This window comes from Polyodon spathula, chromosome 11 (genome assembly GCF_017654505.1).
Source record: "Polyodon spathula isolate WHYD16114869_AA chromosome 11, ASM1765450v1, whole genome shotgun sequence".
Classification (NCBI taxonomy): Eukaryota; Metazoa; Chordata; class Actinopteri; order Acipenseriformes; family Polyodontidae; genus Polyodon; species Polyodon spathula.
Window position 1 is genome coordinate 14,898,658 of NC_054544.1, and position 26,574 is coordinate 14,925,231.

Below are 26,574 nucleotides of genomic sequence, written 5' to 3' on the forward strand. Positions count from 1 at the left end.
TTTTTTTTAGGATTTCGAAACAGACCAAAGTCCTTGAAAGTGTTTGTAAATCCAAACAGCCACAGAAAAGAAGCAAATCAGATCTACAGTGAGCAGATTGCACCTCTGTTTAAACTTGCAGACATCAAGACTGCCATCACTAGTAAGTTGCTCTAAGCATGTACACTCGAGAGTCAATGCAGGTTAATGTGTAGGTCATTTCAGTTTAGATATACGGAAATAAACAGAATTGTATTGCTCCTATCTTTGTTGTCTTTAGTAAGATGATACTATTTTATTGTTGCCGAATGTAGCTTGACTAAACACATCAAGGAGAAAAAAATACTTGCTGGTGCTTTTAAAATGTATTTCTGTTCTATAATTTAATCATTTTAAACTACACAATTTCATACTCTAGCTAAGCTTTGTAAATGTCAGCTTGACTTGCATTTGTTTTATGCTGTCAACTGGAAGAGAGCTGCATTTAAAATAACTTGTTTTCTTTCTACATACTTTAATATAAGATTTCCCAATTCAATGTTTAGCCACCAAAAGCTGGTGATTCTTGGCATGTGGTGGGCATATGTGTTTGAGGTATGTCATCGCAGGACTTTACACCCCCACCATGAAACCTAACCCAAAGGGAGAGGCTTTCTCCATCTGTTCTATGTAAGGGTGCTACAGACAATTCACAGTGGGCCGTGTCTTTAAGTAGTAAAATAGATGCCACAGTTCTAAGGCTAATGAACTTTGGTACCTGATTCCAAAAGCTATTTAACACTAATAGAATATGGTTTGTAATAATCCAGTCCCCTGAGGACAGGATGGATGGTCCAGATAGAACAATGTAAGGGCTTCCTGTCTAATAGAAATAAGGATCTCATTTCAGTTCAGGGTTTCTAGAAATTCTATCAACTTTGATGAATTGTTGACAATGAGTTTATACATTTGGGCAGATTTAGGTTACTAATAGTTGAAGGAATTCACACATTATTGACTTGGGGGTCAATTTCCTGTGAGAAATGCATTGTCATTACCATAGCAAGCTTTAACTCACAAAAGGATCAAAGAAGGAATTTGTAAAGAAACACAATTGAGATTGCAGTAAGTTGTATATATAAATGTATAATAATAAAATAATGTTGTTGAAAATATCAGTTCAACTGTACTACTATTGTCTAGCTGTCTTCTGACAGATGTACGGGGCTTCAAATTAGACTTCTGCTACTACTGGTAAAAAATACTACGACTGTACAATTACTACTAATAATGACAACAATATAAATATTGGATATATAGGGATGTTCAATAACTCTGGCCTATAGATTTTACAAGTCCAACATTTATTTTACAATGGAGTTGCCAGAGGTCAGGGTGGTAATCTTTTATCAAAACAAGACCATGGGACAGACCATCTCTAGCATGTCCAATAGGAATGCACGGGCAGGGTCATGCATTTATTTCCAGTCTTTTGGATTGTGTCCAAGTCGCGTCTGGTGTGGATTGATATTCAGCGACTTTGCTTGAGTCACTCACGTCCAGTGTGGATTCAGGTTCAGAAAGAGCTATAGAACACACAGTCCCACAAGCTATGGACAAATTTTTTAAAAATTGAACAGTCCTACCATGCATGAATGAGCAAGGAGGTGCAATTCGGGAGAAGCAGGATGGTCCCACAGAGCAATGCTTTTTGCTTCAGTTACATTTGGCATAGCTATGTTCGTGTTGCAGTGCTTCTGCACAAAGGAGTTGACAAACTTGTAAGTACAGTGATGAACTGTGGTTTTATGCACCCCAAAAACAGATTGTCACCTACCCTGTACTCAGCTGAGGATGCCAGCCTATACAGAGCAATCACCACACTTTTTTCAACAGGCACAGGAATCCATACGTAATTCATTTTTGGCTTTACCAGTTCCACTATAATGCTGAATGTTGCCCAGGTGACGCGAAAGAACTATCCACTGCAGATCTGAAAGAGTGATGCAGCACAACCTCTTCCCACCAGCAAGATGGACGAATATGTGTCCAAACCGTCCTTTCACTAGCCATTGCCATTAAATAACAAGGCATAAGGATTTTCTGGTAGAGGGAAAACATCCACTGTTCCCAAGACAGCCTTGGGCGCATACGTGGAAGATATGTGGCACAGAACTTTACAATCGGCTGGTTTTCAGTCATAGTTATCTGCAATACCTGTGTTGGCCAGTTTCATTTTATACCTCCCAGTTAATTTTTAATGAATGAGTGGTAAGATAAATTAGTTGAAACTGGATTCAATACTAACGACATGCCACCCTGCCAATGACCTTTAAAAAAAAATTGGCAAGAGCAGTAAAACACATTATTAACCAACCAGGCATGAGGTATTCTGCTTTATTAAAGCAGCCTAGATTCATTGGTGCACCAGTTATCAGCACATGGAAACCATGTTTAAACAAAATTTCACTAGCAATTGTCAAAAACAGCATGAGTACTTTACGCAGAGCTAATTTACGTATCAACCCCCACCTTTCCCCCTTCATTTGCATAACGTCGGGTGAAAAGCCCGGTTTACTCAAGTAAAATAAACTGAGCGAATGGAAACCCAAAAAATCATTTTACGAGACATTTTTCTCGAGCAAATTTCTCGAGTTAAAAATCAACAAAAAAAAAAAAACATGCATGTACACTCCACTAATGTTAGCTGGGCAATAGATTAGTTCATTATAGTAATGGTAATTATTTTAACTGATTAATGCATGTTTTTAATGCTGTCAATAACTGCAAATTTAGATGAGGGTCCCCAGTAGTTGTCTAATTTTGAAGTTAGCAAATACTTCCCCTGCAGGTGAACTGCATGAATTGCCTGTACATTATTATAGCACATTCTGCATATATTCTGCAAGTACATTATTTATTCAATTTTTTTTCTCACTCATTAAAAGTTAAATGTGAGAAAACATCAGAAAGTATTAGCATCAATTCATTTTTAATGGACTGGATAAGTTTTTGCACTATGTGAAGCAAATGGAATGTGGATGTAGGATATAAAAAAAATGCATACAAGTAGAGGAGGATTCTAATAGTGTTTTACAATAAATGATTAAAAGTTAGTTTTTTTATTACTAAAATCATTTTTGTGACACAGCACTGTTTAATACATTTTCAAATAAATAACTGTTTTCCCTCCTGTGTCATTAATAGTGTGGTGGTTAATCTTTTGTAAATATGCTATGTAAAGTTTAAACTGTATTGATTTTATATCTTTTTGTGTGTCTGCCCTTCAGTTCATTTTTGTAAAAAAAAATAAAAAAACAAAAAACACACTGGTACCTGGGACAGACAAGCATGAAAGATTAATGTAATCTTGCAGATAATGATGCACATTCTTACACAAAAAATCCATCTGCAAGTGTCATGTCAGTCAGCAGAAAGCTTTGATGGGTGGGTGCAGCTGGGCTGTCTCTTCTGGAAGAGCTGCCCTAGAAAATGCTAAATGTGGTTATGATGCTGAGTCCCATCTGCAGCATGCCAGCTCGTCCCATCTTTATTGGCATTTACAATGCCATGCAGGGCATAAACAGCAGCCAAGACGGGAATACAGAATGACAGGTTCAGACCCTCTAGAGGCTGCCGACTCTGGTGTTGTAGACGTGCCACCCTCCCTCCTGCATCGTTCTCTTTTGTCACTGGTATTTGGCAATGTTTCATGTGTCTAAATAACTGCAACCTTTTTCATTATTCCCATACAATATCCACTCTTAGCTATTCTTTCTGCTGATCATGCAGTCACAATCCATTTGATCTTGAGGACCAGGATAGCAGGATAACTTAAAATTGAGGCCCGCAAACAAAGCAGTTGAGTGTGTATGTGTGCGTGCGTGCGTGCATGTGTGAAAGCAAGCTCACCAACTTTAAATTATAAGCCAACTAAATGTGGGTTACAATATACAACCAAGTAATTAACATAATTAAGTGCATTTCTAACCTTGTTTTTTTAAATGAGAACACTAAATTCACGAAGTGATTTGAGTGTTCCCCTCATTTATTTCCCCTCATTTATTCCCCTCATGATTAAAAATGCATACATTCATGTATAGATTCTACATGGCCTGTACCATATGTTCATTTAAACCGTAGGTCCAAGCATGTGTTTAAAGATGCTGAAGGCAGTTGTTATTAGTCTGTTTCTGTTTAATAATACTGTATATATTTTTTGCAGTTACAGGGTATAAAGGACATGCACTTTCAGCCCTTAAAGAATGTGATCTGAAAGAATTTGATGGGTAGGTTGGAGCTACATCTTTTTTTCTCTAGATTACTAATGTATTTTAGAACCTATGTACCGTGTATATATGTGTGTGTGTGTATCTATCTATCTATCTATCTATCTATCTATCTATCTATCTATCTATATATAAACATAATTTTTCAAGTTACACAACAGCTTCTCACCATTTTACATTAAAAGCATGCAAAGTCTTTTTTTATACTGCTTACATTTCATATTTCCTTTGTTAAGTGATAAAAATGCCACTGTTGATTGGCTGTTTTATTTTGGGTAAGGGTAGTCTCAAATTGACATCTTAAAAATAAACTATTGGGTCATTTTTAATACAGTTTGGATTAATCAGAAGATTTAATCCTATTAAAAGCATAATAAATTGAGCAACCTAGCTAAAACTACAAAATAAAAAATGACTAAATATGCTTTGATCAAAATATTAAAGTGTTTGCCACAGCAGTACATTGTCAAACAGAAACAGCATTCTCTTCTATGACCACAGCAGGTGGGACTTTAATTACCTATTTTGGAAGCAATGATAAAGCACCTTCTTCCAAAGGACTGCTGGTATTAAGGTTTTATGCCATGAAATAGCTCCCAAGTGTCTACATTAGAGTCAGAATTAGCTCTTTTTAAATATTTCCTGCCCTTGTTTACGGTGGGTTGCTGTGACACCATCAAGTCCAGCGGTGATGCTCACATAAAATGCAACCTGCCCTCCTCCAATGCAAGATCCAGGGGGTTAGGCTGGCTGCTGGCAGGCTTATATCATAGTCTTTGATTAAAAGAGAAGGCACTGACTGCAGTTGTGAATGTTAAGAAACAGAGGGCAGAAAGTCCTTCAACTAGCATTCGCATATTAAAACAGATTAAATACTGTACCTGAGAATGAGACAAAGTACTGAATTATATGACATGTGTTTTGATAGTGTGCTTTTATAGTGTGAGACTAAATGTATTTGTAATGTTAAGTATGAAAGGTGAAAATGGGTTGCTGTCCCCAGGACCCCCTTGTATACGAGATGTGCAGCTCAAAGGTTGCTGTAAAGCCATAAATATTTGCGACCAGAATATTTGGCAAATCACACCCATAAAATCTATTTTGCTGTATGTATTGTTAGTGGAATTTGATATTCATGCCAAAAATGTTTACGTTTTTTTTTTTCATATACAAAAAACACACAAAAAAAGGCTTGTAAATATTTATGGCTTTACAGTATATCCTGGAGAGCAAACATTTTTAGTAAAGGTATTGATATAAATAAATATCAAAAGTTTTGATATAATTGAATTGTATTGGTATGAGGGACTGTCTGGTTCCTTTTCAAGCTCAAAATGTAACCATTACCACATGGGTATTTACTTTTTAAGACCGAAACCTGAATAAGATATACAGTATGAAAGATGCTTACAAAGCCTGTGATGTAGTCTTGGCCCGCCCCCGAGGACACAAAAATACAGACCTCAACACCATTCGTTTTTTCAAGATCGACCTGACAGGGGAGGCTGATATCAGATTAATACTGGTTGCTTATCACTGTAATGTTTGCTAATTATTGTGTTTTACATTATTTATGCATTATTTTATTACACTATAACAGTTTTTTAAAATATATAATTACATTTATAGTGTGCACTACAGCCTGTTGTTTGTTACGCCCTGTAGTGGCCTTGTGCCCTGGGTGAAGCCAGCGACTGGAGTCGCTCCTTCCCAGGGATCAAGCAACATAAGTTGGCTGACTTTGTGCTTCCCCCAGGCTGCATAACTCTGGCTGGAGTTAAATTAAATTATCGTTTTAAATTATGAGATTTTTATTTTATGAACTGCAATTGTGTTATTACTGTTTTCTGTGGAGAAATATTTTTCTCCTGTTGTATTTTCTGTCCCTCAGTCTTGTGAGTGGTTTTGTCAGTGGCTTGTACAGGTGGGCATCCCTATACATTGCTACCCGCAGTAACAGCGAACCAGTGGACCAGTACTGTACTGGTACCGAGGTCACTGACCCGCTCAGTTCCCAACCCAGTACCGTACCGTACTGAACCAGGACTGAGGTTACTGCACGGGTACCGAACCAGTACCATTCCAGTTCTGACCCAGTACTGTACTGTACCGACCCAGTGCTACAGTTACTGAACTGACCCGGCACCATCCCTGTACCGTCTGGTTCCAGCCCAGCACCGCACCGTACCAACCCGGTGCTAAAGTCCCTGAACTCGTACCAAACTGACCTGGTACCATCCCGGTTCTGACCTGCTACCGACCAGTGCTTACGCCCCTGGTCCAGTACCAAAATGGTCCTGTTCGGGTCTTGACCCACCCAGTTGCGGTCTATAAGCAGACTGAGGAAGCACCTGTACATTTGTATAAACTGTACACTGCATTGCTTGCTTCTTGCATCATGACTGTTTTTATCGCTGAGAGACATGCAAGGTTGAGGACAAGCACAGAAGATGGTCTTCCTGCCTGGGGCTACAGTACACCAGGGAGGCACTGACGAACCGCAGTTTCTGTGAGTTTTGTGCATCTTTCTCCAAGAGCACGCTGGAAAGATGTCTCCTGCATCTCTACAGAGTGCTCTACATCCCTGACTCCTGCACAGTGCTCTTTCCCATCACCCTCTGGTAGGGAGGTGGCTGCATCCTCACCCGTGAAAGTAGCCCCCGCAGTCTTCCTCATATTCCTCTGCCTCTCCTTCTCCTCCCCCAAGTCGCCATTTCAAATGATCGGCGGACTCGAAGCAGATGGAAAAGCTCTGGGCAGCTGTATCCCACCAAGGAACGGTGCTCGCAGAGTTACTGCATAAACGTTCAGTGCCGCCTGCCCCTCCTGTCCCTGTGGTGCCCCAGGGGGCTACGAGTGCAGATTGGCAACAGGAGCTGGCGTTCCCGTCTGAGGACATGGATTCAACAGCACATCCCATGTGGTTAAGCTTTCCCTGTTGGCAGGGCCACTGCAGTCTTGCAAGTTCCCTAGCCTACATATGGTGAGACAAGGCAGTCTGTGTCTCCCCCCTCCCCACTAGTTCACCCAGATTTTCTTTTTGAGGTCCAGTCATTCTAGGATCATCCAGCTAGAGCTTCTGCTGTTTTCTGATCGATGGACACCCTATATAGGGTGCATGATGCAGAGAAACTGTGGCCCAATTTCCACCGGTGGAGGCTTCAATTGCCACTTTGGTGCAGGTGCCTAATTTAGCACTCCTGTCCAAGGACACTATCTGCCTCAACAGGCAGTGCTGCGTCTCAGAGGTGATCCTCAAATGTGCCTATTCAGCCAGTGCGTTCGCTGCACGGTTGGGCAACTATAACAGTATTCTGGTAGCCTACCAGACCTATTTGCTGAGGACCCTTTCAGACAGTCACAGAACAGCTGGATGAGCTGCGCTTGGTTAAAAAGAACCTGCTCTGTGTATCAAAACTGAACGGGCAGGCTGTTGGCGGGAACCTGGCTGTGCTATTAGCTGTGCTATTAGCTGTGCGTAGGCAGCTTTGGCTTTCCCAGACACATGTGCCTGACAGGGATAACGCACCGCTGTTAGATGCCCCTATTACACCAGAGTGTAGATCATATAGGCTTTATTTAAAGAGCTAACTTAAATATCCAATTGCTTTAACAGGCACAGACAGAACCACCCTTATCTACTGATTAAAGTAAGGCACTGTTGATTGATATCTACAACACCCTGACTGAAAACAGTGCTGCCTGATTGTCAAATGATCAAAGGGAGAGGGGGAGGGGAGGGCTTCTCATCAGAGTGGGAGGCCTGACAGACAGGCTCCCAGCTGACTGGAAGATGAATTGAACCAGGTTGCAAAGGAGGAGTACATATTGTGGCGAAGGACACAGTACAGTTGTACAGTACTGCCATGAAGACGGCTGTAGTGGGTGACGTCAGACCAGAACCAGGAACCAACAAATAAACAACAGAGGTGGAGTTTGTTGAAGCTGAACGATTGGTTTCGCTTAGCAGTTAATAATGAAACAGAATGAGACCAGAACCAGGAACCAACAAATAAACAACAGAGGTGGAGTTTGTTGAAGCTGAACGATTGGTTTCGCTTAGCAGTTAATAATGAAACAGACAGAAAAAAAAAGGTTTTAAGACAAACAAAACTATAAACCAACATTAACACACTACACATAACAAACAACACAAATAAAAAGCCCAGGGGTGGGGCACTTTGCCACAAGTACACATATTGAACATTATAAATAATTTATTTTTAATGTTCACCCTTCGCATCACCTCAGTTTAAAATCGTTAGAAGCATACATTGTTCTTACACTTTTTTTAGTTGTTTTTAACCAATACTAGATTAACCAACTGGCCCCAGAATAAAAATAGGAACTTCTGTATAACCAAAAATATCTTGAAGTCTTTAGCACCAAAAGAAAGGTAATTTCTTTCAGGGGAAAGAAAATTATTTTTGATCCAACTAGGAAACTTTAACCACGTCTTAGACCTTTAAATGTCCACATTGTTAAAATTATTGTAATACCATTTTCAGGTAAAAACAGGGCGGAGACTTTGCACCCACACCTAGCCAATGAGAACAACCAGCGGGAAGTTTGAATTCTGCCTTTGTGCAAAAAGAACAAAAAGTCAGAACACATTTAACCTTGTGTTCCAGTATGTAAATAAGCCCCAGTACGTAAATGCCTAGGCTACAGATTATGCTGAAATAAGGAATTGAAGCCTCAAGAAAACTTTTCTTGCTGGTTAGCACTGACATCACGAAGGTCAACAAATGCTGCACAATGAATTAGAAACATCAACTTTCTACAAACAGAGATTAAGTATACCCACTCATGTTCCTATAATAAGCTCTCTCTCCCTCTCTCTCTCTCTGGTCGGTGTGATATTAAGCATGCTTGTTATTTTGGATGTCAGTACAATTCACTGCGGATAATTCAAAGAACGTTTAGCAGAATACATTGTTATTGGTACCTTAGTTTTTAATTTTGCATGAGATATTGATTGCATAATTGTGTAACTTGCTTATGGTAATATCCTGTGTACCATGTTAGTTGTGTAAGTGGCTGCATGTTTAATAAATTAATTGCTTGGACAAATTCTTAGGAGTATATTCATCCGTGTATATCAGTAATGAACTGTATTTGGTTATTTATGTGAGAGGCTACAGAGCTTTACGTTAGTGTGTAGACTTGGTGCGTTTTCAGAGGACGTATCGGAGAAAGGTTATGCATTATTGTGAAGCAGTTGTTGTTCAATAATTGGAAGCCCGATTAAAAATAATAACGAATCAACCTGTATCCCCCACAAGGGCATACGTTTGGTCCCGCAGTGGACGAGATGCTGCAGTGCTCTCATCAAGCGCGAGAATCCACAAAGGAGCTGGTTCGCCTGCTTCCAAAGCAACCACATCTAGTGCGCAAACCAGCGGAAAACTGACGCCCAAGGAGGTAGTCTTCAGAACCGGCCTGCAGAGGCTTTGATAGGTTCCGCTGACTGGCGCAGAGACAAAAGCCTCAGGCCAGGCCTCAAGCTGAGCAGCAGCCCTAGGAGTTTGTGTTTTGGGTAGGCTATACATTACATTATGTAAAAATATAAATCTGTACAGTAGGCCTATACAGTGTACAGTACAGTAGTAAAATCAAATGAATACCTACCACACTTTCTTTTTATTTTAGTCTGTAGGCTACTGGTAACAAAATAAATCATGCTGCTGCATTGTACACTTTGGTATGTAATGCAAATAAAAGATTATTTAAATTGAAAATAAATGATTTTAGTGTTTTTTTTTTTTTTTTTTTTTTTTCACTGTTATTTTTAACATGGCCTACTTAGTAGCCTAGACAATTAACAAAAAATAGATCATGGTCCAATATAGATGCTCAAAATGAGCTGGAGGCACATCCAGTAAAGGCGCTCCATGTTGAGTCCAGGATGTAGCCTGGAGGTCACCAGTTCGAGTCCAGTCTATTCCACTACTGACCATAATGTGAGTTACCAGGTGGAAGTGAACAATTGGCTGATCACTGCCCGGGTGGGGGAGGGCTTAGTTCAGCCAGGGTGTTCTCCGTTCAGCCACAGACTCTGTAGCTCTGAGGTGGCTGCATGGTGGGCCTGCAGAGTGAAAAGAAGTGGATGGCTAACGGCATACGTTACTGAGGACATGTGTGTCTGTCTTTGTCTCTCCGAAGTAAGCGCGGGGGTGGCAGCAGTGGGCCAGGTTGAAATAATAAATAATTGGGAACTTCAAATTAGGGAGGAAATCAGAAAAATAATTGCAGATTCCAAATTTAACAAATGGCAACGCACAAGAAAAAAATGGACTGGGAAATGCCAGCAACAACTGTTTAAAGTGTGCTTTCAGAAGTTCTTAACAAATTGGTACAAATGTAAGTGTCGCAATTGCTGGCAGCTTCAGTACATCTCATTATAATATTTGAACATCCATAATTACATATTCATCTAAGGTTGAACTGCAAAAAAAAAAACTGCAAAACATTCCCTAAAAAGTTGTTAATAGCATTGCACTTGTTTAGCACATTTCACCTTAGACTTCCAACTTGTTTGCAACTGGTTTTCGACTATTGCGACGGCCGCAAAATTGACACTAAACTGTTGGCTTTTTACTTTGTAGCCAAAGCTCTTGTTCATCTGCTGAAAGGTTTTAGCAAAAGCTACTTAACAAAGCCCTCTTTATGTAATCTACAAAAAAAGTGTCAACACAGATTTATTTTAACTGACATAATGATATTGACATAATAAATAAATATGTTTTCTTTGCTGCAACTATACCTACTGTCTTTTTTTTCTTCTAAGAGTTCAGCTAATTTGCATGTTTGTTATTATTTTTATTCGTTAATTCATTCATTAATTCGTTTATTCTTATGACAAGTAACATGTGTGAACTAGTAAGAATGTTGAAGAGGTGGCAGCACTGCAAGTACTGCAGTTACACATTAATGTTAGTTATCAGCACCTTAAATTAAGACCTCTTATTTCAACATGATTTTTACTGCCTTCAGAAATCTTGATGATATGTAAGAAATGAACATTATTTTGTGGCTTTGGCTCTTGTTAGTGGAATGGTTTGTGAGTTACAGAACATTAGCATAAGCAGAATGAGAATAATATTCTTCCAGACATCAGTGAAACATGACGCTCAGCCTGTGTAGGTCACATGCAAGCTGACACTTCACATTTCTCTTACTTATCAACTAATTTACTGTACTCTCCTGTTATACAGTAGATACTATAACTGTCGAAATAAAATATAAGAGTAACTTATCCTTGAGACACATCACACACCAGATTCATGCTGATATATGTAAAGTTATGTAGGTTGTAACAATATGCAATATAGTTTAATTAATTTTAGAAAATTAAATAAATACATATATTAGGAATATGATGGCTATCAACTTAGGATGGCCACCATACAAGTCCATTCTGATGAGTGTACACAATGATTTACTATATTTCCCCAAGCAAACTGTAAAAACTAGATGTAAATAATATACAGTATACTAATCTAATTGAAACATTAAAATACATGACAGTCAGTTTAGGGAAGGAACCATGTAAACATGGAAAATCACTAACTAAGAATGGGGCCAGCTGTAGTTGCTGTATTCGGCACCCAATCATATATAGTGATGCTGCTATAGTGTAAATCTCTTTAAATGTTAATGAATTGCAAGCTGGCTTTGCCGCTGTGGATTATGCTAATATAACCATTCTAGAGTTGGACCTTTAAGAGTAGGTTATTTTTTTTTCTTCCAAAATACAAAATCCACATTAGTTCGTTCATGCTCTACTCTGAGAGTCAAACTCTATAGCTAATCAAGTAGTGACCTAGTTGTTAAAAAATATTTAGAAAATTGCCTTTTATTTTTTATGTTTGCCATTGTTAATTAAACTTTAAGCTGATTAGTGTGGTATGGTACATGCAGCTAAAATAACAAGTCTTACTGGATCATAAGGATGATTTATATGCTTTATTTTAGGGTTATAGGATGTCAAACATCTGTGTATAGGGACATAGCTGCATGAGTATATGTAAAGTAGAAGTCTGCCAATATACCTGGTCCTATAACTCCATTATATACTGATGTACTAATGTGTTTCTAACCATGACAAACTTTAATTCAGTCTGTAGTGGTTGTTAAAAAAAATTGTCTTGTTTAGGTTTTGCAATTTTATGTTTTCATAAAGATTCTGTTAAGTTGCTAAGCAAATTGAATTCACCACAGGAGTCCTGCCTGATTTTTTTCCCCAATTAATCCTAACCTGAGCTGCTATACTCCCTGGCCACTTAATTAGGACCACAAACTAAACTGGGTCCTTTGATTCCCTTGGAGGGATAAATAACATATCGTATATACATAAACATTGTTGCTGATCAAGTCCTTCTGCTCAGTGTTGATGTCTACCCTGACTGACAGGGGATTTGTTGAAAGATAATACTCATATCAACTGCACTTTTATTGTGATTGAGATGCAAGAGACACTTGACTCATCTTCCTTGGCCAGTATGATCCCTTGATCTCAATCCAATTGAGCATATGTGGGAATAATGATACATTCATGTCCCAATCATCTGCCCACAAACCTGTAAGACATCTTGTGGGGTCTGCACCACATTGACTCCAGACTGCAATTGCAGTAAAATGCATATGATATTAGATGGGGATGAGACCAGAGAAATGAGTCATGAGACCAACACATTCAGATGCATAACATTGTTCAATACTTGTACTGGGCTTTCTCTGCGCTGCAGTGAGACATCTTGAGGAAAAAGCAGCACCCATGACATGAAGAATCTGCAGAAAATATGGATTTATTAAAACCCCCGCAAAAAGAAAAACATGCTCTTTAACATAGTCTAGACTCAATAAAGTGATAAAAGCTGGTTTAAAGCCAGGGTTATTTTTTATCAGAATGCAGTGTATTTTTGTCTATAACAGATTAAAAAGGGGTGCATTCAATTGTGTTGCTTCTACCATAATCAGTGGGCACTCTTGTTTATTTACTGGTAGATGATTAATTAGAGACTGATATTTTTCTGTTTACCTTCTACTAGTAAATGCATGTTCATTACTCATTATATTTTTTTTATTGAGCTTGACTCACAAGGTTTTCCTTGTTGTCCCATAGTGTGATCTGTGTTGGTGGGGATGGTTTTGCCAACGAGGTGGCCTACGGTTTACTTCTTCGAGCCCAGATGGATGCTGGGAGGGATACAGACTCCATCTTCACGCCTGTCAGAGCGCCACTTCCTCTCGGCATAATACCAGCAGGTGAGTGAGGAGATGCTGAGTCATTTGGTTCTGCGTCTGTCCTTAATCTCTCCTAACCCCTTAAAACATGAGGCACCTTTCTCCTTTTTTGTAGGTGGGGGGTATGGTAAAATTAGTCCATATTTATACTTGTAAAGCATGTAAAAAAAACAAAAATGAATGCTTCATTTTTTTGTCATTGTCTTTTAATCATCATTGTAGGCATTTTTGTATGCAGCGTTCATTTAACAACATTGAATGAATAATATAAGTGTAGTCCTTCATCAACTTATACTGCATGTTGTTTTATTCAAACTGGATCATAACAAGTAAAGGTTATTGAAAAATATAATAAATCATGATATACATGACATAATTGGCACTGTTGTAAATGGAAAACAGGTTGCTTCTATAATAGACAATACTTATTTCATATTTAGACTTTATTTATAAAAACAATTAAGCTGCAGAGCATTTCACATGTAAATTCATTTGAATATAAAGCTGTGCATGCATGTACATAAGCCAAAAGAATCATGTGTCAGGATATGAAAGCAGCAACTACATTTTGGGCCAACAGTTTGACCTTCACTTGTCATTTTAGTTGCTGTAAATGGAGTGTTGTTGTTATGAGAGATGGAAACTCTCCAACACTGCACTCCATGCAGATTGGACATGCTTAGGTCACTGTTTCTCTTCATTAGCGCTGATTCCCCAGGGATTATTGGTAAACAGTTGTTCGTCATAAACAAGAAAGATGGGTGCACCCAAAGGAATATGTTTATAATACTGGCATAGGTCAAACTGCAGGGCTGTTTGACAGGTAACATTTTTCTTCCTTTGATAAAATAAGAGATCTTTTTTTTTTTTTATAAAGTCCATTAATTATTTATTTTGTTTGTTTGTTTGTTATGTATGTATTCATTTGAAAGCTCTATTCCGTTTAAAGTGGTGTAGTGCTATCAGAACAATAACCATACCAAATCAAAATATGCATAACAAAATAAAAGTAACACAAGACCCCCGATTGAATTATTCTCAAAATATTTATTTGAAGAATATAATATGTAAACTGTTATTAAAATGTAGAGGAAGTAATATAATCAACACACTTATGTCATGTGGACAACAGATGCTGTTTCAAATTGAATGTTGAACTGTCATTTATAAAAATTTATGGCTTCCAGTGAATTTGCAAGGGCTAAACTCTTACCGGGGGACAGTTAATTTCTTTGATATTTCAGACAAAGAACCAAAATGTTGGAGCAGTTTTCAGGAGAGTTTTATATGCTTGACTAGCAAGTCATTGCATCACATTTATCTGCTTGAATGTGGGAGACATTAACAGCCTTATGAATATTCATGTGGTCTGGTTAATTAAGTTAATTGTTCTGCAGAAGTGCTTGCACTTCCAAGGGCAGTATCAATATATATAGGAAGGGCATATTATATATATATATATATATATATATATATATATATATATATATATATATATATATATATATATATATATATATATATATATATAAAATTTATTTATTTATTTATTTTTTTTTACAATTTCTGCTTGGTACCTTCGTCGGTCATGCTTTACAAAACTGCAAATACTTTTGTTCTCACTCTAATGCTGTTGGCACAGTTTAAGAATATGCTGGCATTCAAGGAAATGAATAGCACCAATTGCCACTGTCTTGAAGAGCTAACCTAAAAGACCCATCCTTGGTACATGCTTGCAAGGCAATAGAAATGGGCCTGTCAGCATTTTAACAAACTGAAAGGAGAACATTTTCTTTTAGTTCTGTACTTGTCAGATCGGTATATTCTTATACTTCCATAACATCTGGAATGTCATTCATATGGAAGTATAAATAATAATAATAATAATAATAATAATAATAATAATAATAATAATAATAATAATAATAATACAACATTATTTAATTAGAGCACTATTAACAATAAATGAACATGGCTTTGGTTTTAAATTATAACTTAGCATATATTTTAGTAGTCTGTTTTTTCTTCAGTGTCTACTAATTAAAGTGAGATCTTATGTTGACATACATGTAATAATGTGTCTGTGTGTGTATTATATCTCTATCTAAATCTCTATCTATCTCTATCTATATATCTATCTATATCATGGTGAATATGTAGGCATCTAAAGTAGCAAAGCATCAGAATTAAATATCTATCTCCACCATTACCCAAGCTGTTCAGTCTCTGTAGCCAAAATGTCTTGTATGTAAAGGTAGAGTTTAATGTTCAATTTCAGAAATTGATGTGGCATATGGAAATTCCCAGAGAAGCAGCCAAGTGACAATTATCCATTCATTTGGGCACAGAGTGTCTACAACCTGCGAGGTCACGTCAACTGTAAATCCTTCCCCGTCTCTGTGAAATTCCCTCTACCTGCACTGGGGCTGTCAAGGAAATGGCCACCTGTATTGGCCTTTTTTTTTAACTGTTTTCGGTTGGGTACTGGGATTCTTACAGATCTTTGGCATGTATTGGAGCATATGATTTTGAAATATATTGTATATTGTATTGTATATTGTATCAAGGTCACACAAAGGTATATACTTAATATACTTAACAGAGCAAAACAGTGCAGTATACTTATTAACTAGGGTCTAGTTCCTATTTTAATAGTACAGTACGGTATGTGATAGATGAATGCAGCCAGTAGGTGTCAGAAACTGCTGTATTTCTGACTCAATGTATAACAGTATAGGTTGTACCTTGTGCTGAAGTGTAGTGATTCTTACATGTTTTCTTTTTCTCTTTCCAGGCTCTACTGATATTGTGGTATGTTCTGTTCAAGGAATCAGACACCCTGTAACTGCAGCAATGCACATTATTATGGGTATATATCTACATACAAGTAAATTAGATTGTTGTTGTAAAAACATAAACAGTGCGCGTTGACTCATACGTTAGTAGGATTCAAGGACTGCATTTAAAATATACATTTTATAGAATGTTGTTAGTAAAGCTATAAAGGAAAGGAAAGTGAACTTATGAATATTTAATTTAAAAAGTTTTATACTTTTATAAAACATTTTTAATATTAATTTTTATATTGTACATGCATATATTTCAGGAGGTATGAATATCAATTACATAAATGTTTTCTGAATGGAGTAAGATTCATATAGCTTTTGTTGGGTACAGTCTGCTGCATAATTAAAGCCATCACTGAATTCTAAAAGCTTTTTTTGTTTTGTTTTTGATGACTGGATATAGTAACAGGACCCTTGGAACTAAGCTATTACACATTGATAATCCCCAGTGGAACATGTGTCAGATGTGCATATCTGTACTATGGTTTCCAGATTTATTTATTTATTTGTTATAATAATCATCTTTAAATTTGCCTTATATAATATACAACTGTGTTTCCATTCCAAAGAAAAGACCAGACAGCTGTACAAATAAATCACAGTATACCGTTTATATTACTTATTTTTCATGAGGAACACATTCTACTTACTGTAGTAAGTTTCTAATATGCCTGCCTTGTGTCTATATGTTTATCATAAACATCAACATGACTCTGGGCTGTGTCCTGATGAACCAGCATACAAACTTTAACTTTGATATTCATGTTCCAGTCATCTTCAGCAGTTGCTGGACAACCCACAGTGTTCAATTGGGCTTTTTGTATCATTTTCATATCCTCAAAGATGAGGATATAAGCTAGAGAACCAGCTGAAAACAGTCACAGTTGAAATGTTTCTTTTAGTTATACTACATATCTTACAATTGATTATTTTACATTTCTGGATGATATCTAGCGAACCAGAACCTAGTTTTGCATGATACTGATAGCTTTAATTTTGGATTTACAGCTATTTATGTCACAGACATCAAAAGGGGTTTTCTGTTGGATAAGGTGAATGCTTTGTCTGCTTCATGTGCAACAATTTCAGGTCACATTTAGTGTTTCATCACTTTAGTATCTGGTCAAGCCAATGTTCATGCACCAAAGGCCCTCAGCTTTCTATTTTAATTAAATGTATTGAGATTGTTAACCCGAATAGAACTGAAAAGATGTCCCATTTCATTTACAAAGTTTTCCTTGATTACAAAGCCGTCCTGTGTTGTTGGGGTTAAGTTAAAAAACATGACTATTTCTTGGAGAGGATTCATAAAAAGAAGAAAAGATAAAGAAAGATATTTTCATATGAAAGGAATAATTCTTGTCGTCATATTGGCTCTTAGAAACAGAAACCTGACAGTAGTAGGGTTGGAATGTTAATTTAAGGGGACCAATTCAGGACCCTTTTCATTTTAATTAAGGAAACTTTATGCGTGTGAAAACCGCCAACTGCCATAATTTCCAGCATATTATAGATAATTAATGAAGTGCTGTGAGTCACATGAGACAAAAGAAGATCAGGAATCTGCATTTGCAATGAGTACAGATCATAATTGTTGAAGTAAAATGGCAGAATTCTGAAATGCACTTGTAACAAAAGGACACTTTACACTGTCAGTATTCTATAATCTGTAAATTAGTAATATTGACATTTTTACTTTTTGTTCCATCACTTATAAAATTACCAGTGACACATCCAAGCACAACAATCTTAAGTAACAATGTGTGCTTAGTTGAAGTCTATAGTAATTGTATTGCTTTGACGCAATTTAAAAATACATGAGTTCTGAGTCAATAAAATCGTGTTTAGACTTTAATTCGTTACTTTTATTCATTTAATTCGGTATACAGAAATATTTGTACATAAATGGGTTTTCACTTTCTTTGCTTTACTTTACCTTATAGTGTGCCGCCTTGTTTTTTCTCTAACTGTTTCTAATAAAGTCTGTGTTTAGTAAATCACAGTAAATGTGCCTTTTCTTTTAATCTACAGGCCATTATCAGTCAGTGGATGTATGTACGTTTAGTTCTCACAGCAAGCTGCTTCGTTTTGGCTTCTCAGCTATGTTTGGCTTTGGTGGGAGGACTCTGGCCTTGGCAGAAAAGCATCGCTGGATGCCATCCAGCCAGCGGAGGGAATTTGCAGTAATCAAAACACTGGCAAATCTAAAGTAAGCAGAGTTGTTTCATCCACAAGGCCTGTCACCCTCTTTTTTAGAAAACAGAATGACACAGATGGAAATCTCCTCTATCTTAAAATCTGTCTGTTCCTTCTGGGGAGTTTCACCAGTTTGTTATCAAAGTTGATGTATTTACTGGAGGTTTATCACAGATAGATTCATATCTACTGGGACCAGCATTTTTTAATAAATGTATTAGATATGGTAATTGCCATTTGGTATCCTTTTTTCAGGCCTGAAGAATGTGAATTATCATTTTTACCTCTGAAAAATCCCAAGCAAGAAGCCCAGAAAACCACTAGGTAGGTGACTTGGGTACCTTTCAAGTCTTATTTATCTTCATGAAAATGTCGTAATGATTTAAAAACTAAACTAAACAAATACTGATAAATACATTTCCCACTAGGGAAAAAACGCAAAATAGGTCAAATGTAATAGTTTTTAACAAAACAGCATCAAACAACAAACAACATTTAAAATTACTAGCTGTCTTTTTTTAGGGTACTATTAGTCTTTTTCAGAGTTCTTTATATTATAAAATTTAAATTAAAGCACCTACCTTTAATTAGCATGTTCAAATGTATTGTTAATGTTAGGGATACAATTATTTTCCTGCCATTGTATTTTGTTTTTTAACCCTTTGATACATGTACAGTATGTCCATTTCTGTACAGCTAAAGTTAACTTTACACACCTGTACGACAACATGCATAACGAATCTACAACAAAGAGTTGCCCTTCCATTGCATCCACGTGAACCCTACACCAATTCGGCTGAGCTCTCCTGCAGCTAATGTGTTTGTTATTACTGTCAGATCACTCTCTTTCAAACTATTATAAAAAAAAGTAATGATGAGGCTGGTTTCACCAGTATTTACATGGTCCAGTGTATTCCTACTTTTGTTTGTCTCTAGAAAGGTAGGTAGAGACAAGTTAAGAACAGAGGAATCCCACAGATTATGGGCAGTTACCACACATGAGAATAAAACTGTTTATCATAATGTACTGTGTAGCTAAGGAGCATTAAAAACAAGAAACCAAACACATGAAGAGAGAAGATCTTTGCATGTGGTAAAAAAAAAAAAAAAAAACTGTCAAGGATTACTGCCTTAATTTATTGAAATAATTACTGTTCAAGGAAACGCAGTTTGACTGTAATACATTATTATACAGTACAGTGCTAGTGTCAAATGCCTTAGCATGTTGTTATGTATATTTCATGCAGTGAAGCTCTTTTAAATTACACTGTTTTAATGATTGAAAAGGACTCTTCTTGGCATTTTACATGTTTATAACAATAAAAGAAAATCAAATGTACTATCAGGGATATTGTTTTTCATTAGCTTGATACAGGAATGCCAAGGTATGTATTTCAATGACCAGCGGCTATTTATACCAATAAAAAGAGCCCTGTGTATTTTATCCCTTTATGCTTATTTAAATGTTTTGAACAATACAAATTATCTTTCAGAAGTAAGCTGAAAAGGGACAGCAGTAACCAGTTTGGTAAGTATAAACCTAAATACATAACTTCCTACACAGCTAAAATATAATTTGAATGATAACTGAAGGTTTGTTCTTATGTGGTTCTGTGTAGATAATGAAGACCAATGGCAAAGAATCCAGGGTCTGTTTCTGAACATCAGCATTATGGCCATTCCATGTCTCTGTTCTATGGCACCTAGAGGACTGGCACCTGATACCAGGTCAGTGTGGGTTTAGGAGAATTACTTTAAAGTCTATAAATTGAATTATTTCCCAGAAATCCTTTCGCCTTGGGTAGTCGGGGCCTCTTGGGGATATGGTTTAGTTGACTCTGTAATATCAGGGATTGTAATCGGTTGTTGGATCAGTCTGTTTAGGTCAAGGTGTCTAACTGGAATAATCAGGGGCTAATTACTCTGATTAAATTGGGTGGTAAGACAGATTTAAGAACATAGCATCTGTCCCCGGTCCTCAAGGGTGTCCACTTAGCATTGATTTCTTATGGTAAATATACACACATCGTACCAATCCCTGTACTACAGAGATATCTAAATATATTAAGACTTTCCTGGAGTGAAAACAGAACCAGTTAGATGTATATATTATTCCTTAAAAAATCAGTGAAAACACAATCTACTGTGAGAAATTTGACTTGATTTATCCAGAACCTCCTCCCCAAGCTGTGGTCACCCTTAATTGCTACCTGGGATCTCTCTCAATCTTTTCTACAGCACTTTTGTTGTGAACTGAAATGAAACCTAATACCCGTGTGCTGTTATTTTTCAGGTTGGATAATGGGAGTATGTCTCTCATCGCAGTGCGAAACACTTCCAGGGCAGATTTCATTAAACACCTGAAAAGATACGGCAGTTTAAAGAATCAAGTAAGAGGAGGTATTCCAAGGTGGAACACGACCTAGTGAACTAGTTTCCCAGTAAAGGAAATCCTGTAGACATTATGTAACAGAGTTAACATCATCCCCCTCTTAAGAAGAATTAAAGTCTGTCAGAACAAATTAGTCACTGTTTCTCAAATTTCAGTAAAACACTTTTTAGACTAATGCAGATTAGCCCATTTTAGTCTGTCCTGTTTCTTCAGTGTAATACTAATTACTATACAATACTGTAACACTAATTAAAGTGTGTAAACTTTAAACTATATATTATATATATACATATTATATATATAATATGTGTGCATTTATTAAGACATCTTACATACAAAAAATGTAGAACAATTTTATTTGGCATAACTTTTCACATTAAAGAAAACAGTTTATTAAATATTTGTGACTCCACTTTTAACCGCTAAAGAAAATATGGAATTTAATCAGTAACAATATAATTTTGTGGTAAAACATACAAAAAGCGAGTGTACTAGACAATCAATTAAGTGGTTGAGACAGTGTAATTCTTTTTTCCATAATAAGAATTAAATGTGTTGAAGGTAAGGCATGCTTTAATTATTTTGATGATAATTATCTAATTATATATATTAGTTTCTTTAAAAAATGACTAAAATTGGATAATTTAGATTTAATAGCTCAGAGAATGACAATTTGAAGAAATTGCTTTGAGAATTTTTTTTACTATTTTTTAAAATTATTTTGGACTAAATAACAGAAAAAGAAGGGCTCGTTTTAGGCATGACCAGTTTTTTCTTAGATTTGCTATTTTGATTTTACATTATGCAACATATAGTAAAGGCATTATCCTAAAAGAAGTCAGATTGACCCAATGACTTTAGGACTCAAATAGAAAAGGTGATTTTGTGATGTACAGAAGATGTTTAAATGATTAAAACACACACACACACTGTTTAAATGATTAAAACACACACACACACACACACACACACACACACACACACACACACACACACACACACACACGTAAATACAACAAACTTGAATTGTGATTCAAGTTTATAATTATAAGTTATATGGGGCTTGTCTTATCATTTTTTGTATTACTTTCCAATTTCGTAGAGCTGATGTGCTAAAAGTACCCTTGAGATATACTTTAAAGTTAATAAGCCAACACTGGGTATTCAGCATCACATAAACGTTACTGAATTTTATGTAACTGACTTTGAAAAGTCATTGTTCTCATTATTGTTACTGTTGTTACCCCACAGTTCAGCTTTCCATTTGTTGAGACTTACACGGTACAGGAAGTAAAACTTAAACCACAAAGTGGATTGGCTGATGATTCGTCTGACGAAAATGTGGAGTTTGATTCAAAACACACACCCATGATTTCCACTGAAAAGAACTACCCTTGGAACATTGATGGGGATCTAATGGAGGCGGCATCAGAAGTCTATATAAGGTAGAAAAAAATAAAGTGAGCCCATTTAACATCAAATGCCAGTTACTGTCAACTTTTTCTTATGTCCAGTATTTTTGGTATTAAAATCCATTATATTTTTCATTATATTTCCCCCTGGTTTAGACCTGCTGTAAAGTAGATAACAATGACTTGTTTTTTCTCTCATTATGAGTGTTTCAATTATGCTTTGGAGTCACATTGCCTTGGTACTACTGTACACCACACTGTGATTTTTATATTGCTTGGACATTTAAAGTTTACATGAGTTTAAAAACAAAAAAACTTCACAGTTTGAATTTCAGTCACATACTTGATTCTAAACGTGTTTCGTTGTCACATACTGTACATTGCTGTACCTATCCTGCTTTAGAGCAAACACTTTGTATCTGTAAATACTCAATAAGCAAGCAGTAACTTCTGAATAGCTTCCACAGTTGAGTCAGATGGATTGCAGTGCTGATCAAGTTATTGTACTTAGAAGAAGCTAAACAGCAGCACCCTAAAAGCCTGCTTTTTTTACAGACCTTATTTTACAGTATTTTCAGTGTGTGTAGTAATTGTAATTAAGTGGGTTAATAAACCAACACAGTGGGAAAACGCCAGCAGGATTAAACTGTTAAAGACAGGTGATATTCAGATCAGCCACTCTTTATATCATTAAAATTGACCTTTTTATCTTAACTTCTAGTGCTTGACTGCACTACAACAATTGTACATACAAACAACATCAAATATTGATATTTAAGGTATTTGGAATTTTTGCAACACAGTTCCATCCAACTAATAAACTATCTAATCTTTTTTTTTTTTTTTTTAATGTGGGTATGTTAGGTTTATTTCATTAACAATTGCATTTGAAATGCCACTAAGAAAATCTTCTTTTGCCCTATTTAAAACACATGTTTATCTTTCTCTTCTGACAGAGTGCACCCACGGCTCATCACTTTGTTTGGGGTGACTACAGAAGAGTCTGATGATTCCACAGTGAAATGCAGCTGTATATAAAAAAAGCCATGATAGATACAACTTAGAATATATGTTTTGTAATCCCTAAAATAATACCTGGTCTACTAAATGCACATGATTGACCATTATTATATATATATGTGTGTGTGTGTGTGTGTGTGTGTGTGTATCTCAATCATCAAAAGAAACTTATTACAACACATTTGTTTTTGAAAACAAATAAGGTATACAGATGATGGACATTGACGAAATGTGTTTGGTTTCTTTTTAATCACTCAATCATTCATCCTTGACTGTGACATGCTTGAGTGACTATGACTGAAGCATATGCACTTAATCATCTAATTAGTGAGACGGTTGATTGGAAACTGGATATGGAGAGATTTCAGCTGTTGAATTGCAAGCTTGAATAAAAGCAATAAAGAAAATCACAGAAAGTTTCTTTTGATGCTCAACTAGAAGTGATATATTTCTTTTGATGCTCAAATATAAGTGATATGATTCTTTTGATGCTCAATGTATGTATATATATATATATATATATATATATATATATATATATATATATATATATATATATATATATATATATATATATACAGTATCAATCAAAAGTTTGAGTACACTTGCTGGAAACTAGTTTTTTTTTTCATAATTGACAATGTTTTACGTCGTATAAGTTTCTGTAAATACTTGAAAATGAAAACATATGTTACAATATACAAAACAAAACGTAAGGAGTATCAAAGCAATGTTCAAGAAAATTGAAAATTGTCTCTAAATCTTGGATTCCTCAAAATAGCCACCCTTTGCCTTAATAACAGCCTCACAAACATGAGGCATTCGGTTAATATTCACCAGGAAATCACCCAATGTGACTTCCCAGCTCTTCTGCAGCAATTCCCAGAGACGTAGGGCACTTGTGGGTAGCTTTGCTTTGACCTTCCTGTCCAGTTCGTCCCATACAAGTTCTATGGGATTGAGGTCTGGAGACAGGGCAGGCCCGGTCATTAGATTGAGTTGTCCTTCACTTTCCTTCTTCGCCAGATAGTTCTTGCACAACTTTGAGGTGTGTTTCGAGCCATTATCTTGCTGAAGAATGAAGGACTGCCCAACTAGCCGTAATCCTGATGGAATGGCATGCCTCTGAAGTATGCTGTGATAGCCATGCTGGTTGAGCTTGCCATGGACTTGGTAAAGATTACCAACTTTGTCACCAGCAAAGCAACCCCAGACCATGACACTGCCTCCTCCATGCTTGACAGTGGGAACCACACATGCAGAACTCATGCACTCACCCTCTCTGCATCTTACAAATACTGGGCGGTTGGACCCAGATATTTCAAATTTTGACTAATCGGTCCGTAAGACTGACTTCCACTCCTCAAATGTCCAGTTTCTGTGTTTTTTGGCCCAGGCAAGTCTCGTCCTCTTATTCTGCACTCTTAACAATGGTTTCTTTGCAGCAATTCTTCCAGATAGGCCAGCTTCACGCAATCTCCTCTGAACAGTTGATATTGAAACATCTGTACTTCTAGTAGCATTTAGCTGAGCTTGTATTTCAGGGGCAGTTAATCGCCGGTTTTGCAGGCTTGTGACTCGAATGAACTTGTTCTCTGATTCTGAGGTCACCCTTGACCTGCCTGACCTTGTTCGGTCCTCATGAATGCCAGTTTCTTCAAATCATTTGATGGTCTTGGCCACAGCAGTTAAAGACACTTGCAAAGTTCTTGCGATTTGTCTTAAAGATTGACCTTCATTTCTTAAAGTAATTACAGACTACAGACAAGTCTTTTTTCTTTGCTTAACTGAGCGTATTTTACCATTTTCTGCTCCCTTATAATCAGAAATACACATTTCAGACTTTTAACTGCCTTCAGACTGAAATCCCATTGCTTTGGGTGACCATTTAATTGAAATTGACAAGATTTACATTTTCATTTAAAAATAAAATTTTTGAATGCAGTTCACTTATGGTTATCAGCTTATACAAGTACACATATCATATAATGAAATATTAAGTGTTTATAGACAAGTTTATACAGTTAAAAGCATAGATAATCATGAAAAACCTGGTTTCAAGCAGGTGTACTCAAACTTTTGACTGGTACTGTATATGTGTGTGTGTGTGTGTATATATATATATATATATATATATATATATATATATATATATATATATATATATATATATATATATACGTTGGCACAGGTAGAAAATCCGTGAACTTTTATACCTGGCCCATGAAAAATACCCCTATGGGGACCCGGTTCTTTTTCAACAGGTAATGAAAATAAAACTAAATCACATCATTAATGTTTTAAGTGCATGATACATATTTAAATACTATATACAACACATATATTTTGTACCTTTGGATGTGTAGACTTGTTTAGCCTTTTTAGTACTGGAAACATCAATATAATAATAATAATAATAATAATAATAATAATAATAATAATAATAATAATAATAATAATAATAATAATAATCTCCGTTTGCTTAGTTATTAACGTTAAATGCACTGCATACTGTGTGATTCTTTGCATATTATTTCCATATTCCGCTGCTGTTTTAAAACATGGCATCCAGCAAAGGAGCCTAGTGTAGAATTTACTTACCAAAGCAGGAGAAAATGGATTTTGCCAAAGAAATATTTCATTCAAAGGAGAAAGCAGAAATATTTTTGCATTTAACCCAAAATGAAATAGATGAACTTTTTGTAAGTGTGAGTGATATTTTTCTCATACTGATTTAATTTTGTACCCTACGCATTTTGGAGTGCATGCTTTTACTTTGTTAATCTACTTCATTAACTCAGCTCACAGTGCTGTATTTATTTGTTTATTTATTTTTTTAAAAAAAGGCAATTTGCTTCTTTTGGGAATAAGTTATATCTGCACAATCACTGCAGACAAAGCACTCTGGGGCCGTAGCCAGCCATGAAAAATCACCGAGGCACTTATGTAGAGTAAGTTACAGTTTCTATCATGGGTAAGCCCCCAACCCCCTACCACAAATAATATTCACAATTAAACTATTGTTAGAATTGTTCAAATTTGCATTAACTGGGTCCCCTAAACTGCCACTGTTATTGTTTTCTGTAAAACCTTGATATCCTGTCAGTTAAGAAAAAGCTTAATACAAAGCTTGTTTTATTAACGTTGTCTTTTATTAAGCCAGTCGTAACTTATTAAATAATTGAACCCGGGTAGTAAAAAAGAAACCCGGT

General features: G+C 36.2%; 1 protein-coding gene across 1 annotated transcript in view; it reads left to right on the top strand.

The window, feature by feature from the left end:
- Positions 1 to 23,524, top strand: part of LOC121322810 (ceramide kinase-like protein) — a 51,228-nt gene extending 27,704 nt beyond the window's left edge. Inside the window, exons 3-13 of the mRNA XM_041263118.1 lie at positions 11 to 142; positions 4,184 to 4,247; positions 13,375 to 13,517; positions 16,291 to 16,365; positions 18,374 to 18,551; positions 18,794 to 18,862; positions 20,032 to 20,066; positions 20,158 to 20,266; positions 20,832 to 20,928; positions 22,182 to 22,375; positions 23,299 to 23,524. Of these exons, the coding sequence (XP_041119052.1) occupies positions 11 to 142; positions 4,184 to 4,247; positions 13,375 to 13,517; positions 16,291 to 16,365; positions 18,374 to 18,551; positions 18,794 to 18,862; positions 20,032 to 20,066; positions 20,158 to 20,266; positions 20,832 to 20,928; positions 22,182 to 22,375; positions 23,299 to 23,380 (1,178 nt within the window). The 3' untranslated portion in view covers positions 23,381 to 23,524. The remainder of the gene's footprint in view (positions 1 to 10; positions 143 to 4,183; positions 4,248 to 13,374; positions 13,518 to 16,290; positions 16,366 to 18,373; positions 18,552 to 18,793; positions 18,863 to 20,031; positions 20,067 to 20,157; positions 20,267 to 20,831; positions 20,929 to 22,181; positions 22,376 to 23,298) is intronic.
- Positions 23,525 to 26,574: the final 3,050 nt, after the last annotated feature.